Consider the following 18,131-nt stretch of genomic DNA (forward strand, 5'->3'; position numbering starts at 1 on the left):
TGCTGTGATCCCATTTCTTCCCTGTAATCAGCCACATTTTCCACCCAAGCCTTGGAATAAAGACTTGCTTGGGGTCAGCACGGTCTCTGCCTCCCCTTTGTGTCAGGGGAGGCAGAAGGGCTAGTTTTGGAAACAGTCCCTCACGCCCCCTTCTCCCCAACTCTGGCTCCTGCAAGTTCCCAGCACCAGAGTCACCACCAGCTGGATCATTCTGTTCAATTTGTTCCCTCCAGGTTCAGATCAGCTTCTCAGCTTGAGACCCATATCTCTTGATTCCTCTGCAAGGAGAAACTGACACCAACCATTATTCTCACAGTTTTATTTGTAAAGGACATAGCATGAAAAGCTGTATTTCAATGTACTTCAAAACCTGAAAAACCCATGTCGGTTTGTGGTGTGTATGTTAAAGTGCTTGATATAACAATATTTTATTAATGTTGTCTTGAAAATAATCCAGTTCTTATTCCATTAGTAATGATGTAAAGACAAAATATACTTAATGGAGACATTTAGGGATCATTTTAAGCTATACAGGGCACATTTGTACATTTCAAGTGTAACACACAAGATTTCCTCTCACGATGCGCACCTTCATTTGATTGAAAGAAGGAATTCTCTCCAACACGCTGCTGCGCAACTACCCTAAAAACATGTTTTTGAACAATGATATCTAATTACACAAACCAACTTGGAATAAACATGAGTAGATTTTTTTCACTAAACAGTACAACTTCATTTGTTTCAGAGAATTATAAATACACATTTTGTACATAGTGAGGCATTAGATTCTCTGACTCCCTCAAGTTACCATGCTGGCTGTTAGTACAACTGGACTATGCAAACTCAGACATCTGCAGATGGGCATTGGATAGGATTTTTTTTTTTTTGTTTTTTTTTACAAAGCAGATACCAGAGAGCTTTGGTCTTTTCCAAGATTCCCTTTCTCAACCAAAGAAGGTGCTTTAACACTGAAGTAAAAACTGTGTTAGCTTAGAAGAATCCTGATGGGTTTTTCACCATTCTAGTGGGTAGAATGATTTCTGTAGACCTTACAGAAAAAAACTCACTGTTTCCAATCAACAAGTAGTCCACTAAAAAAACCCCATACATGGTAGAATAAAAATTCACTATGAAGAACCGTTCTCCCAAGGTTGTCAAATAACTACTCCAGGAATCTGAGACACTCAGCTGTGCCCCTTTTGGGGTGATTTATTGCCTACAAGGAAACATGAAACATACATAATTTTTATTGTATTATTATTAATATGATGCAAAACCTGACAAAACCAAACAAGTCAACACTTGCTGAAAAAGCTGAGGTGAAGTTATGTTAAGTGCTAAAGGTTTCTTAATGTAGCCTGGAATGGGGAAAGGCCCTGATCTGAATTTTAAAAATTCTCAGGTTTTGATTTAACTTAAGAAAGACTTAATGTAGTTATTGCCTTTTTTCTCTGTGTGTGGTTTATTCATTTAAATGAATGACCTTTAGAGGTGCCTACATTTCTCCTTTATCCTGCTTGCACTTAACCCTTGTCATGTCAGATGAATGTTACGACTGTTCCAGTCAGACATAGCCTTTGGAGAAGTCTGCAGCAGTGTACTTTGGGAAGCATCCAGCCTGCAAATGCAGATGATGCTGTGAAGAAATCCAAGGACTAAAGAGGTGGTTATTTCAGCAAAATGAAAGTCACTCAGACTGGGCTGGGCGTGAAAAAATCCTGTACAGCAGTCATTAGACATGAAAGGCCTGAGTTGTAATAGAAATCAAAACATCCTAAGCAGTCATTACCAAATAATGCTGCCACATGGTTTCTGGTGCTAAATGTATAATTCATTGATAGAGTTAAGTACAGGGACACATTTTCAATTGCTGCTGAAGAGTTGTCATGCATCATCATTAGAGTCTGCTGACTCTAAGCAGACATGCCTGGCCACACAGAAAATCCTAACACCCCAATTTTCACATTTCTGGAAATGTAAGAGAGATGTCACACGGCTCTGGGCTCTGGCTACTAACTCGAGACACCATTCACAGCCTTTACATTAGTTACTCCCACCCACAGCAGTGACATGGCAGTGCTGCCTGCATTATTTGGGATGAGTTCAGTCAGTTTAAGGAAGCACAAGCTCAGGAGGAAAGAATGGTTATTGAAAGCTGGAACCCTCATTAAAATGGAAGGCTCCTTGACAGTGTTATTTTACTTCTTAGAAACAAAAAGACTTCTATAACATAAAACTCTCCAATGAAACAAAGTTACATGAAGAGTTTTCTTCTGGTTGGGAATCTGACATGAAACTTTGACACTGAAGTGAGTGCTGTTCTACGAATTGAGCAGCAGAAGGAGCACAGGAAAGTAGAGAAGCTTGACAAAAGGCAGGTGAGAAAGCAAACCCTAATTTTCATCCTCCTTCCTTTTCCTTATCTCCCATCCCTCTTTCCACCATGTGCACTATGCCAGAACCAGTCAGGGGCCTTTCCCAAGTCTCAGCTGACAGTGAGACTGCGAAAGAATCCACTGACCAAATACCCAAGATTGTAGGGAATAAACAAGTGAAAACAAAAACCTTGAACTAACATCCAAAAACTAAAACCAGGTGAAGCTGTGTCCTCAGACCCTTCCAACTCCCATCCACAAGAATGGAAAATACACTCTATTTACTGCGTGGTGTTCACAAGGTAATGTTGATATAATCTCTTGTTCAATTTGTATCATACAGTTGCTCCCATCTCCTCATCAAGAGCTGTATCTACATATATGCACTGTATTAGTAACATATTAACTGGAAAGAGTGTAGGAGAGAAGCCTCAAAACACCAACTTGAGAATGTTTTTTTTTCCTCCTTTGCTTAATTTCTTTTCTTTCTGTAGCTGAATAATTAAAAAAAGAAAATCATCCAAGATCCTGTACTCCCCTAGGAACATTCATTCTGCAGGATAAAGGAAGACTCATAACCTGTCAGCATATCAAAGCCAGCTAATACAGTTTGGTAGCAGAGCAACAGCAGTGTTTGTGGCTCTGCAGCAATGATTCTTCTCAAGTACAGCAAGAATTTGGCATAAACCAAATTCCTCATCATGGGGAAAAAAAAAGGTCACCCACAACACAAACTGGCTGAGGGTGAGGGTCAATCATGAGAACATCTAGACAGGGAAGGGACACACTGAGTGAGTCAAGCAAGCACCATTCCCCATCTCAGGCTGCAGCACAAAGGCTTCAACAGGTATTTCATCCTCTCAGGCTCTGAGACTGACTGCAGTCCTTCTCTCCAGTGTTTAAGCATTCCAGCACTTATTTCCCCTTTTGGAGATCAACAGGAGTGACACAAAACACCTTACAGAAAAAAAAAAATAACAACTCACTACTTCCATGCACGGGAAGGTGAGTCTTTGAACAAACAACAAACTAAGAGAGACCATGTACAGTAGGGTAAACCAGCATATGCTTACAGCATTTCCAAGAGTGACACAATCACAATGGCTACATAGGGATATTTGCTGTATTAATTTGCAATACCTGAAAAAAGCCCTGCTGAGTTTGCGCTGTATTTACACGTTGATTGGCTTCTTCCTTGCAAGCAAGTAGTGGCATCCCTTCCCACCTTGGTCCTTCCCTCCCTCCCCCAAGTCCTTCCCCTGGGTTTAAGCTACTCATAGTCAGAACAGGAACATTCACTCTAAGAAAAATTTCTTAGAGTAATATAATTTCTTAAAGAAAGATAGCATATTTACACACATCTAACACATGAAAATACTCTATTTTTTTGTACTAAATTTCTGTTTCAAATAAACGACAATACTGCATCTTAGCTTTCTGCAGCTTTAGAGGCCAGTCCCCATCAGGCACAAACTGGGCTTCCCAATCCTGCTTCCACCAGCAGCTTTGCCTTACAGTGGTGCACTACCATGGCATTCAAGTCCTGACAGGTCTCCAATTGTGGTTTGCTTGTTTGGGAAAGGAGTAATGAAGTTCTCAGCAAAGCCATGCTAAACATCCACTCCTTTAATGAGCGATCCTTCTAGGATGATGTTGAAATCTTGCAATGTCTGTAGGACTCGGATAAGGGAGTTGACAGTCATGCGGTCCCGGAGGAGAGCGTTCTCCTCGTACATCCTCGTGATGGGCGGGCACTCTGCCAGCAGCGGGATCCACTGAGACAGCAAGTGGTCCCTGAAAAGGGGAGGACAGGAATCGTTTTAGCAATTACCACAGATATCACACTGGAATTCTTCTCCAAGAGCACAATCCAAAACATGCAGCCCCTTTTGGTGAGCGGTGGGTGTTGTTTGCATGTACAAGTTTGCCATGTAATCGCAACCCTTGATTTGATTAGTAAAATACTACCTACTGTAGAAAAGAAATTGAAAGGTATTAGCAGAATTGGACATTTGTAAGAATTCAGGAACATTTTCAGATCAGGAACAGTGAAAGTAAAACTTGAGGAAAATCTGACAGACTGCCAGCTGGTTTTCCAAGTATCCAGACAGGTACGACAAAAATGGCACTTATTTATAGATATACTAATTTCTACCCTCCAAAATACAAGTAAGTCCCACCCTCCTGCCCCTCTCCAAGTGCAAGACAGAAAGTGCCCTATTAGGAAAGAAAGGTTCCTCTAGAACAGTTCTGGCAAAATTATAACAGGCATCCCATTTTCACAAGCAATTGAATGAGGGTTTAGAAATTCACCAGCTCCTGAAAAGGAACTCTGCATTCCCAAAGTCAGTACTTCATCAAAAATAGCATTTCAAGACAGATTTCATACACGTGACTGTCAAGCTAACAGCTATAAAAAAAGCTCAAAACATTTTTAGCAGTTTAGACACTAGCCATGTATTAGTAGTGCTCCTTTGCTCCAATTTTTGACGTAGTACTAAAGCTGCCTAAAATAGGCACTGGATAATAGATAGGTGTGAGATGGCTTGAAATGGAAAACTAAAGGTAATAACAATGGTGGGAAAATATTCTTCTAGTCTAATGCCAGAGGACACACATAATGAAGAGCAGTTTGGTACCTCGTCCCCAGGCAAACCAGGATTTGGAATTTGCCATCCTTTCCAATGTTCCTTGGAGCTGTATTGATGGCATTGACATAATGGCAGAAGGTTTTGCATGAAGATCTCTGAAGCAAAAGGGCCTCCTCATTGTCTCCAATCTGATCACTGGTTTCAAAGTAAGCAACAGCTTTCTCTGTGGTAGAGAGAACATCAGAACCCAGTGAGAAGAAGCACTTTGTGACACAGAATCATACAAGGGAATCCTTAAAAAAACAGCCTGCTGAGAGCTATTCCACAGTTTATCTATGAATTCCTGACTCTGAAGATCACAGGTAGGTGGTCACCTCCACCTTTGCCATGGCATAGCACTGGTCAGTCTGGTTGATGTCTAACACAGGTAACACCAAGGAGCAGCACCAGAGCACCCCTCAATGGTTTCACTTTAAGTGATACCATCAGCATTGATTTCTCACTTTTTCTGAGTAAGCACTTAACCTCAGGCTGAGCATCTCTGCCTTTAAACTTGTTCTAAGGGAGGAAGTACATCTTAAATTACCCCTACATAGGCCTACAGGTAAGGATCACCATTGCAATGATGAGGAGAGTTCTCATAAATCAGGAATCCAAACCTTTCATTCCCTGCCCTTTCCTAGCTCTCCCCCCAACACTGATAGCTCCTCTACCCCAACCTCCAGCCTACCTTATTTCTCTCAGAAAAGCAGCTGTTTGAACTAGGCACTCTTAAATTTCTGTGCAGATTCACACTCTTCTCTTGCACAGAGTTTAGTACTTCTCCTCTACCATCAGGTTTCTCATTGACTTTAAGCAACCTGGAGCAGATGCTTGGCAGGATAAATAGCACCCTAGCTGATAAGAATCCAAGGTCTGTGTGTGAGAAGTCATTTTGCCCTAAACCTTTTCCTCCAAATCATACACCAGCTTACCTATAAAATCCCAGATGAAGACATTCTTATGGAAAATGCGAGCTGATTTGAATCCATGGTGGAAGACATGCTCCAGTGCTGCAACCAGACCATTTTCTCCACACAAGAGAATGGTAAGGCTCCCTCTCTGTGGAAAAGGGAGAGCAGGTAAGTACAACTCGCCTTGTTTGGATGACAGAAACTTCAGAGCTAAAGGTAGTACATCTACTGGTACTTCAGTGCCATTTCTGTTTATAAAAATTTGCAGGCAAGTAATGAAAAGCAGGAATTACCTCTTTCTCTGGCTTGTGGAAGTGTTTTACAATGTTGTTCACAGCTTCCCCGATTCCCTCTTGGATCTGCCCCGTATTAGGCTCTGTGAAATGATGGAGAGCAGACTAGCTGAACGTTAATCTTTGCTTGCTTGATATTTCAGCACTCATGTCCTCTAACTTTACAGGAGCTGGACAATGTATGAACAGGATCTACACTGTCCCATCTCTGTGCTTTAGCAGAGAATGCCTCTTGTGACCCTCACAGTCCCGTGTCCTGTTGCAGCCAAGTGCAGTTACTCATAAAAGCTAATTTTAGGGATGTGAGGTCGGTGTCCCCTAGGGTCCCTGCAGAGATAAGCTTTGCCAGAAGGCAGCTCACAGCAGCCACATCAAGCTCTGAGCTGCCCTCAGAGAGGCCTATCTTCCACAGACTGCAAAGTGAGCTGGGAAGCTGAGCAGCATCAGCTACTGCAAATTCTGCTGCCTCCTCCTCCCTCATCTCATATCTCTATGCTCCAAAGAAAGAGATTATTATCTCTCAACAGTCAAAAGGGGGCATTGAAAGAGGCAACATGTACGTCACAGAGCAAACACCAATCATGGAAGGCAGGAAAAGCTCATCAGCTTGCAGCTGCTGCTCTGCACCAAACCTTGCTTCAGGATGAACCCTCCTGTTCACAGCAGCTTTTTTCCCCAGCAGCTGGCAGCAGACCCCTTCCCTATGATCCTGGAGAGGAAGGCAAGGACTTACTGGTGTTCCTCCCTGTGAGGGAAGTGATGCTCAGCCGCCGAGTCACAGTGGGAGACTTCTGCTGGGGCGGGGTGCGGCACTGCTTTCCCAGCTCTTCATCAGATGTGGAGGACACCAGCTCTCCAATGAGGATTCGCTCCAGACTGCCATCATCAACGCCTTTTCCCAGCCACCGCCCACAGGGGAACCTGCAGCGTGCCCAGGACAAGCACAGGTCAGCCACACACACAGTGCAGCCTGGTCTCAAAGCTGGGGGACAGCTGGCACCCAACAAACACAGCTAACAGGCAGGGAATACTTTGCTCAGCAAGCAGAGCTTTGCAGGAGCAGCCCCTGCACCACAGCTGATCATCCTTAGAAACAGGGAAATACGCAAAGCTTGGGTCACACACACATTTTATGATCCACATCTTGCTTTCTGCCAAGTTATTTTGCACTTGCAGCCACAACTGATATGCAGCCTTTAACAGCGCTGTGATGATTAACAACCAAATCCCCATAGAATTTCCACCCAGCTGAGGCTGTGACATCTCATACTCAGACCTCACCTCACATTTTACTGCTGCAGCTTTGGATCCCACACACAGCCCTAATGAAAGCCATGCACATGTCCATACCCAGTCACTTTATCCCATGTTCTCCTACTTTCCCCTATACACTGTGGCCAACTCTGAGATCTGGAGCTCACCTCTCTGCATTGCAGCTTCCCAAGTTCACATTTTTAAAGAAAATTTTGTCTGCTCAGCCACGTTTTGTAAAACCAATGGTGAATTAGGAGACCATTTTGACACAGAGGTATGTGCTCAATATAAGATTAAGAAATCAAAGCTTTTTATTTTCTTGCTATTTCCCCCAGAGGGTCATTTCTGCTCTTGGAGTTTAGAGTTAATTTGTGCACAATTTCACCACACTACTTCAAATCAAGAGATCCATTATTAGACACAAACATACAAATCACTTCAAAAGTATCCATACTGTCTGTGCTGTCTCAGAAAGATGCAAAGAAAATCCTGCACTCAAATCTTATTTAATATTTATCAGATTATCTGATTTCAACTAGGGCTACTGAAATGAGAGAACCATGGGTGGGGGAGACCAACCCAACCCTATCAGGGACCCAAATCAGCCGCAGCCAGAGTTAAGGAGAAGGTGAATGCCTTCTTGCTTTCTCTAAATTCAACAAGAATTTCAGACAAGGAAAATTATGACTTGTTGCTTACTTGTACGTGTGTCCTGTTATTTCATTCCTGACCATGACACAATCAACTAGCCACTTGGCCAGTAGCCCTGAGTTGTCATGACCAATCTGAACGGTCGTCAGCTTCCCCAAGTTCTGGCACTGAAATGAGTAACAGTTTTTGCTTAATTTAAAAAAGAACAGACAACACACACCCCCACCCCATGCAAGCATATGGTCAAATATAGGCTTTTATTCAGTTTTCTAGTTTTCTTTGATTTATAGAACAAGTATTTTCGACCAAACACACAGAGCATTTTCAAAAGCAGCATAATTATTTTTAGACAGGAGAAAAGAAATAAAACTGTTAAAAGCTTGTGGAGAGATTACATTCTTTGTTGGGAGCACTCACTCTGAATATTTCTGAGAAGTATTAATTACACATTTCTGAGTAAGGTGATAAAAAGGTGTGCTTTTGCAGAAGAAATAGATCTTCAGTACAAACAGCTTTTCAAAAATACATTTGGAGCATACTGACCTTCAGGTGACTCACCCCACACTATGCAGCAGTCCCTAGATCCTTTATTAATTTCTAAGATTGATTTGCTTATTGTTGACCCAAACAAAAACCACGAACATGAGACTCGGCATCACAAAGACACAGAAGAAGGAAAACAAGGCACTGTGAATTCCAGTGCAAGATGTAATTGTAGGTGGGGCTGGCAACAACATCTGTTAACGTCACCTAAACACTTCCCTTGTAAGACCTTAGTTTTCACTGCTTCTGATGCTGCCAAACAAGCAGCTTGGGCTGATATTTTCTACAAGTGGGTGGCTACCCAAGTCGATATTTTGGAAAGCTTCAGCCAGAGGAATAATTCAGAACAGAATCAATACAGTCCTTAGAAATACACCTAAATATGTCATTTTGCCTGTTAGAAGCCTGGAGATCTTTTCTACAGAACAGTAACATCTGAATGAGATGTGAGCATTTATCTTAAAAATATCCTCTCTTTGTCAAAATCAACCCACATTTGGCAAGAGGCTTTTTTTGCTATTGTTGTTGAAGATAACTCTACATATGCTCAGTGGATGCAACCTCAATTTCAGTAGCAGATTTTCCTACAAAATCACTCCTTAATGGATATGGTACAGCCCAGAGCTAGAGAAGCCTGATGGGGCTTTCCCTGCAATTCCCATTACCAGCTGCTTTGGCATGGCACCGAGCCAACCTGTAATTGCTGGGTGGGAAAGCAGTGGGGAAAGCAAAGAGAAAACCCCAGCAAGCCTAGGGGAGAGAGCCCAGTGAGGATGGCAGCTCCTGGTGTGCCACAGACAGCACCTGAGGCTGGGATGTTGAAAAGCAATGCCAGACAACAGGCTCAGAAGAGATTTGGGACTGGCCAGACGTCAAAAGGGACCTGGGTGGTGGTTAGTGGAAAGACAGAGTGAAAGAAAGGAAAAGAAACTTGGAAGATGAGGAGTTGCAAATAAGCACTGAAAGGGAAAATTAGGCAAGGCAGTGTAGAAGGGAATGAGACATGGAAATAGATAGGTAAGGTGAGGAATTCTGGGCTGGACAGGGACAGCAGCAAGGCCTGTGCTTAAAAGTGGTGTGTGCTCACAGATAACCCTCATCTCACACAAGAGGGGCAGGCTATTTTTCTGTACATATTTAAACCTACAGTGATGCTGAAAATCAGGACAGAATCTGAAATGCTGTGCTCTTAAAAACCCCTTAACAAATTAATATTGATTCGGAAGCATGTTTCAAATTGTACGGAAAACATGAAGAGCATGTACTCACCTCAAACGTCATTTCTAGGTGGTTTTTAGGAATCTGCATGACACCACTATCTCCCAGTTCTCCTGAGACACATATCCACGGGTTTGATGTGGTTATTGCATTGCTTAGTTTTTTGATGGGAATTATCACTGACCTGTAAGGGATCACTGAGAACAGGCAGAGGGGGGGAAGTACGTTAGTCTTGATCTATTTTCTTTTTCCCTTACAGTAAACGCAATTTCTGGGGCGAACCACGCCTTTCCCTTGAAGGCAAGCTCTGTTGCCTGTCTCAGAAGCGAAGCAGACCCCTCCCGCTGCGGGCGGGGGTGAAGGGCAGCGGTGCCGCACGGTGGAGCTGCAGCCCCGCGGCAGAGCCGGGACCGCGCAGGGAAGGGGACGGACCCGCCTGCAGGAGGATGGGGCACACGGCAGGGCACGGCGGAAAGGAGTGTCACGGTCATTCAACAACCTTCAGAAGACATCTAGTCCAACCCCGCTGCAGTGAGCAGGGCCATCTTCAACCAGACCAGACTGCTCACAGCCCCGTCCAAGATGACCTTGAACACTCCCAGGGAGGGGGCATCCCATCCCCTGCGCCAGGGTCTCACTACCCAAAATGTAAAAAAACTTCTTCCTTATAGCTAACCTAAACTGACCCCCTTTTAGTTTAAAAGCATCACTCCATGTCCTACTGCAACAGGTAAATTATAAAATATTTGTTCCCATATTTTGTATGGGCCCCCTTCAAGTACTGAAAGGCTGTGACAGGAAATGCTGGCATGACTGCCAACACCACAGCCAGACTCTTAGGTCTGGTGTGTCTCTGTGGACATGCCCCTCCTTATTCTTATTCCTGTTCTTATTCTCTTACTCTTCTGCTTTTAAATCCATACCACCCATACATGCTGAAGACAAGGACTGCCACCCACCCCAATTTGGATTTGACTCTGACACTGCACCTCCAGCACTGCAAGACCCACTCTCCCCATATGTTTCACAAGCTGCCTTTTTGACTGGGGAAGCTAAGCCAGCCTCTTTTACTTTTGTGCCAGCCAATCATACTGCACTCAAAAAAATACCCTCAAATTCCAAGCACTTGTCTTACAGGAGAAGGCTGTTAAGCTGGATGCCTCACAGAAATAAGGTAACCAAGGATGAATATCTCTTTGTGCTGCACTAGTTCTGAGGGATTTATTGCTTTAAGAGGAGAAAAAATAGAATGAGTGCCTGTTTTCACAGCCATGTAAAATTTGCTTCACTTCACTGTGAACAGGCAGGAAAATTGAAAATAATGGCTGCCCAGGTGAATCCAAATAATTAGGTCATCTAAGGGGATCTTGCTTTTTCTGCATTGTCCAGTACTGGAGAGACAAAGATTCATTTCCAGTTATCAATCCAATCTCTGCTCCTCTTCTTTTAAGTGAGACTGAGAAAGGGAATCTTTCTGGCATTTAAGAAGAGACAAAAAGAGATTTAAGATACAAAGAGGATGAAGTATTTCATCCTCCAATCTTCCATCTCCTCCTCAGTCTGAGGAGAGCAGACTGCTAGGATGCACACTTAACAAAGGCCAGAAAGAAGCACTCCCTGCTGATTACTCTCCTTTGTGCAATGCTCTTATCCAGAGCACTCCCACACAACCTTGGCTCTCCAGCTGGTTTCCCAGAGCAACACCCAGCACCCAGGAGCCCTACAGCAACAACCAAGGCTCTCAGATAAGGGCTCAGCTACTCAGGCACCAGCAACATCATCTCTTACAAACCATGATAGCAACTAATTTTTAGTCGGGGGAAAAAAATTGATTCTCCAACTCACTGATTGTAGTGAAGACGCTTGTGAAGCAGAAGTAATCCACAGCATTGAGTGAGAGCAGGTGGTACAGAAACTGTTCCCGTTCTTCTTCACAGCGCAGGAAAGCGTAACGCTTGTAAAGTTTCCTGGGAGAAACAAGCACATGGCATTTTTGTTGTTGCTGTTGAAAAAGCACCATGTATCTTAAAAAGTGCTTGAATCTCAAAACACCAAATGAAGAGTAGCTCTTAATGGAAGGTATGAGACTCCCCAACAACAGACGCTGTTAGAAACCCACAGAGGGCATGTAAATGTGCCACAGATGTTTTACAGAGCACTCTTGCCTCCATGCTCCCACAGCAAGGCTACTGAGTTCCTTTCTGTTTGGGGTTTGCTGCAAAGCACAGGTAAAAACTAACATTACTCACAGCAGCAGATCTGAACCAACACACAGCAATCTCATTTCTTCCCCATACCTTCCCACTGTGGAATGGTCTCATCTAATAACCTCATCTTCCTTCTGCTCCCTACTGCGACAGAAAACCCAGCAGAACTCACCAAGCAGCAGCTGGGGTCCTCCCACCACTTGTCAGTTCAAGGATCTGTGGGGCTGCAGTGGGGCTTGGGTCAGTGCAGGGAGCTGACCAAGAATTAATGCCTCCTTCCTGAAACCTGTGATGTGCTTTCCATGTAGATGAGCAGACTTTTGCCCTGCTGGGTGGGCAGTACCACCTCTCCCAGCTCCCCCTGCCCTTCAATCACTTCTAGCTGGAAACCACAGTACCCACACAGGGTGCCTGGCCGCACTCCATGCAGCAGCACCTTGAGATACCACCTTCACAATGTGAAAGTGAAGGTTTGAAGAAAAGAGGTGGCTTACTTTGCAAGTGCCTGGTTGGAAAGCAGCTGCTTCAGGTGCTGAGACAAAAGTTTCTTCTCCAGAGAAAGTCTTATCCAGGCTCGGGCTCGCCCCACATCAGTCTTTATCTCACTCATGTTCTGAACGTGCCTGAAATGTGTGGGGAAGAAAATAAACAGATGAATCATAAAAATTCTGCATGCTTCAAATAGCAACATCCAGTGTGATGACACAGCAGGTGAACTGGAAAATGTCTTCTGACATAATTTCTGGAGAGATCCCCAGCAGGGCCCCCAGAACCCTGCACTGTGGCAATGAGATCCCTGGCAGCCCCAGGCTGGCAGGAGGACACGTGGCAGCCCATAGGAGCTGCTCTGTGGTTGCCTGGCCAAGGTGAGGAGGGGTAAACTTGTTTACCCCTGCATTGCCTGAGGTAGGTGTTCTCAGGGACACTGCTAACACTTAAAAAAAGCAGGCACCTTGCGAGACCCAGTTACATCTCAGCTGCCACCTCAAGCTGCTGACTAGAACGGGTGTGTCTGGGAGGGCAGAGGACAAACATGTGTCCTGAGAGTTTCTCCAAGCCACAGTGGCTCTGAAGGTTCTAACAAACCCCTTGAGGGCAGCAGCAATGAGAAAAGCAGGACTGCTGAGGCAAAAACAGCAGCAGGAAGCTGCAAGCAGAATCACATTTTTAGGGATATAAGAGGCCTTCCTGTAAGTGATGATTTGAACAGCCCTCCATATGTTTCATCTGTAGGAAAGCAGAAATGTTCCACAGGGGCTTTCTTCTACAGTTACACTTTTCTTTTTTCTTTTTAAGATTCCCACATTTCAGTTTGGAGAATGCCAAAAACTCTAGCTTTAGAGCACAGGGAGTTTTAGAAGAGGAAGAGAACTGCCATGGCAGGACGAAGTTGCTTCCAAAAACTCCCTACTTGGTTAAATAAAAAACAAGAAAAATGAGCAACAGTTTTCAGCAGGGGAAAGAAAAGGCTCAAATTTCTTCATTTTCATGCAGTCTGCATGTTAAGTACACAGGCAATTCAGCCCTCCAAATCTCCATGGCAGGCTCCAAGTACCATCAGCTGAGGTCTGAACTAATCCCAATTGCAATTTACTGTCCAACTCCTGCAACTTCCTTGACAGCCCTCCACGCATTGCTGAGTGTTGGGGAATGTGGCAATATTTACTCCAAAGGAAATCCAACAAAGTCGTGCTGTGACTGATGCTTTTTACGTTGACTACTATAGTCTTGTGCTTTCCCCCATCTGTTACACCCAAGTGTGTGCTTTGTGTTATATTTAGTCCCTGCATTACTTGAGAAAACTACTCTCTTGTTTATATAGCCTCTAACGGAGCAGGCCCAGGACCTTTAGGGCAAATTTGCAAAGAACAACTTGGAGCTGTGGAGAAGTATGAGTTTTCTCTGCACAAATGAAGAGCACACACAGCCCAGCAGCCCTGCTCTGTGCCAGGCTGACCTGCAAGGCTGAAGCCTTGCTCCTGGCACGGGAAATCCCTTCCTGGCTCAGAGCATGGCAGCCAGCATTAGACCTTCCAGCAGAAAGCTGGACACGTGACCCGCAGTCCTTGAGAAACAGGATGCATGCTACAGTCAACTACAGCATGTCGAGACACTCTCCTCAGACATTTCAAGCCTTTTGAGATGGGAAGATCAAAGCACAGACTATCATCTCCTCCCCTTCCCCTGAGTGCTCAGCTTGAATTACATCTAATATGAAACACTGAGCAGAATATGTTATTTCACTGTGAGAAGATTCAAGTACAGATGGACTCAACCTTATTCCATGCACGCTCTGTGCCTCTTCATTACCTGTGTCTGGTTCAGACTAGATAAGCATTAATTGTGCATTTGGGGAAAAAAAGAAGTATCTGCAAGCATGCAGCTTGCCAGAGATATTAAAAAGATTCAGTAATCAGTCTTGGTGTCAGCAAAAGCAGTGTAACAGAACAGAGCATGCAGGAACCCAAATTTGTTTCACTGTCAGTTGTGAGAGTCAGAACAGCTCTATTTTTATTGGTGACCTAAGTGTAAGCACCGTATGCTCACCACGGCACAGAAAATTCTTCTTGTCATAGCACTGAACAGCCTTTTCGATGCAACTCCCCTGGCTTGGACTCGCTTTCAACCACATTAGTAATAAAGAAAAATCTATTTGCCCTGTCAAATGTAAGCCTGGGGTATGGTGAGACAAACCCTCTGCAAACAGCTGTGCTGACAGCAGAGGTTACAGCTGCCCAGCACCACCATGCCCTGGGGATGCTTTGCACGCTCCCACAGCAGCACAGTCAGGAAGGAGCCTATAGCTTAACCTAGGCAGGCAGCAGGTCTTTGCTCAGCCTTCTTTTTGAACACAGCAGGTTAAGGATCACTGCTGAGGGCCCAGTGGCCAGCTCACATCCTCCAGTGCAAGCTCCCTGCCTGAGGAGGGAGGCACAACACGGGCATGAGAGCAAGTGCTGATAGCAAGGAAGAGCTTGCCCAAAGGGGAAGGATCAGAAACCTGAATCCAGCTGGACCAAAGGTTTGGGGCAGCCTTGATGTTGACTAGTTGGTTTGGATGCTCAGCAATACCTGAAAGGTGAGACCATGCTGGAAGCAGGCTGTAGCTGGAAGAGGGGATGGAGAGATGAGACAGATCTGTGCCAGGGGAAAGGCTGGAGGGAGAACCCCCAAGCTGGCTTGTGCCATTGAGATTCCATGCACAGAACCAAAACAAACACCTGAGCATCTTCCTGACCACATCTGTGATGCCTGGCTTTTAAGGGGGGGCAGAGGACACACCACAGTACCTGTAGCACATGGCACACTCAGAGCATGCCTGTGACTCAGCCCTGCTTTTAAGTTGTTTACATAACCTTGCATGAGCCATCAGAAACAAGCCCTGCTTAAGGCAATGCTTAATCCTTCAGCCATTAGTTCAGTCAGCACCACAAGCCCTGAAATTTAACAATTACCCATCCTTCAACTTCAGCCTGGTGTGCAAAGGAATATTAGGCAGCATTCCTTCCAAGCATGAGAAAGTATGCCTCGAGATGACAGATGACAAATTCAACTCACCATCTGCCCAGCATTTTGCTGCGACCAGACATGTTTGAGGACAATCACAAATACCCAAGATATTAAGAAAGGTAATGTTCTGCTTCTGTACTTTGAAGAGCAGTAAGACAGACTTTTGCGATTCAAACAAGAGAGCTCAGATCCATGCTGGGCTTTCATTACTCCAGTGGAAGCCCGTGGAAGACAGAACCCATGCACGCAGCAGTGAGAACACACAGCCTCCTCTGTCAGCAAACCCCCCACAGGAGTTTCCGCTCCAGATCCTCCTTCATCCTTCCCTCAGACGGACCCTCTACATGCCTGTCAGTCTCCCAGGACTGAATTAAGGAGAGAGCTGCCACATCCCACGAGAGGGATGCTAAAATGGCAGACACACGTTCAGAATGACCTCTTGGCACAACACCTCTAGTTACACTATATTTATTCTCTCTCCCTCTTTTACATGTTGTTTTAGCCCTACATGGCATGTGTCATGCTCTTTGAAATCAGAACAAAAGACTCAAACTACAAAGCATCAAACTAAAAGGTTGCACAGTGCAGGTGGGGAGTACAGTGATTTTTTTTTTTTTCCCCAGAAAAATCTCACTAATCTATCAACCCACATAGCAAAAATCACATCACTGTAATCAGGGCTTTGCGAACTAACTATGATAAATCTTATTTTTACCCTAAGGTTCTTTTGCCATATTTTTAGGTGTAAGAAGGTAAGCAGCAGTACTCATGTTGTCTTACACGTTTAATTTCTCTCAGCTCTTTACAGATGAGCATTATTGTATTACTCCTCCTCTCTTTTCATGGCATGTTTATCCCACTGCAGTCCTTAGCCCTGGCAAGACAAGTGTCATAAAAGTGGCCTGACCTGGCAGTGGCTTAATCAAGGAGATGCCCTGAAGACCTTCTGCTTGCTGGTGTCACACCAGCCTCCACCTCTTCTGACTCTCTAATCCTTCTGGTTCCAAACAAACACTGCTTGAAAAGCTCTCCAGAGCCAGGCTGTGGTGCGCTGGAGAGAACCTGCCCTAACGTCACATCCCAGATTCAATCTCACCCAAATTCTAGATCTGATCAAACTTCTAAACTTGTACATTTATTACTTTCTGCCATGAAACGCTAGTTGAAAAGAAAGAGTATTTCTCAGGCATTGTGAGCAGGTTTTTATGTTCCTTTGCTTTGCCTATCAACTGTACTTGTTGGGTCAGTAATTAAAAAATTAACTAAGAGAAACAAACTGTAAATAATAAGGAATTTAACTTATTTGCTTTTATTTGTGGAAGCTGGCTTTATTACTGGAAGAACTCCCCTGTGAAAAGAGAAATTGCAGTAACATATGTGTGGTTTTCATTCTCTGTATACTAAAAAAGATCAAGTGAACACACAAAAAAGTTTTTCAAAACAGAAAGGCAACACATTGTAGATTTGAATGTGGGCTGAAGAGAAGGTTTAATTCTCCTTAGCCTTTGTAGACCCAAAGCTAGTGAGGATCTTCACCTTATGCTACACAATTAAACCCACAATTAATGCTTTAGGAACCAAATTGCATACCTCATATCTTGTATCAGGGAAACCCTCAATGTAGGCAGAGTAATTCCTGTATCAGACTTTCGTCTTTCTGTTCCACCACCAACTACAGTGGAGAAAATACACATAGTTAACACAACACTAGAGTAATAGTCTGCAATGCATTTGTTCTACATACAGCTGAAAACAATCTCAAGTGGCTGGTAACTGCACTGTTTCTGTGCATTGTCATTAACTCTACCCTGGAAATGTAGAAGTAGACAAAATTAAAATTCTGAATATATTACCTATTCCTTCCTTAACCCAGCACTGAACTTGGGAGACCTAGCTTCCTTTTTTTGTATGTGAAATACCTTAACTTAAATCTGTACAGCAGTGAGTTTTATCAGTAAGAAGTTTCTGTGGAAAGCTCACAACTGAGAGAACAACTCAAATAAAATTAAACTACAGTAATATATTCAATACAAAGAATGCTATGCATTTCTGTGCTCTGCTCTGATCAAACCACTTTGTGGTGACACATTTTGCTCTCAGGAATTTGTGCCTGCCAGCCAGATTGTTTAGTGCATTACTCATTGGAGCTTATTAAAAAGTCCTTTCATGGGAGAGACTAGTTTGTCCATAAATGCCTCTTTGAGGACTGATCATACAAGTTTCCATCTGCAGGATCTGAATTGGAGAGTCCTTGCAAGATGACCCACTGAAGTTCAGAGACTTTTACTACAATACCCCAGCACCTGGGCAGGGACATCTCAAGGTTATCAGAAAACCTCTCTTAAAACACAGAATTTAGTGATTGTAAGGGGCCAAACCAAAGTATAAATTGAACACCCAGACTGATGGACAGAGATCAATTACACAATTTCTGAACAGTACCACCCAGCAGTATAAAGATTTACTGAACATGGAGTTATTCATATTGGGATTAGAGACAGATAATGCTCAATGAAGGAAAAACGTCTCCTGTCTT

At 43.9% G+C, this 18,131-nt stretch overlaps 1 protein-coding gene across 1 annotated transcript in view; it reads right to left on the reverse strand.

Moving 5' to 3' along the window:
• Positions 1-304: 304 nt before the first annotated feature.
• DENND5B (DENN domain containing 5B) overlaps positions 305-18,131 on the reverse strand; it is a 105,956-nt gene continuing 88,129 nt past the window's right edge. Inside the window, exons 12-21 of the mRNA XM_053978418.1 lie at positions 17,186-17,267; positions 12,580-12,708; positions 11,724-11,845; positions 9,930-10,075; positions 8,166-8,284; positions 6,946-7,133; positions 6,213-6,295; positions 5,941-6,067; positions 5,015-5,189; positions 305-4,169 (exon numbers count right to left, since the gene is read on the reverse strand). Coding sequence (XP_053834393.1) covers positions 3,986-4,169; positions 5,015-5,189; positions 5,941-6,067; positions 6,213-6,295; positions 6,946-7,133; positions 8,166-8,284; positions 9,930-10,075; positions 11,724-11,845; positions 12,580-12,708; positions 17,186-17,267 — 1,355 coding nt within the window. The 3' untranslated portion in view covers positions 305-3,985. The remainder of the gene's footprint in view (positions 4,170-5,014; positions 5,190-5,940; positions 6,068-6,212; positions 6,296-6,945; positions 7,134-8,165; positions 8,285-9,929; positions 10,076-11,723; positions 11,846-12,579; positions 12,709-17,185; positions 17,268-18,131) is intronic.

Source organism: Vidua macroura, chromosome 5, assembly GCF_024509145.1.
Source record: "Vidua macroura isolate BioBank_ID:100142 chromosome 5, ASM2450914v1, whole genome shotgun sequence".
NCBI classification, from domain to species: Eukaryota; Metazoa; Chordata; class Aves; order Passeriformes; family Viduidae; genus Vidua; species Vidua macroura.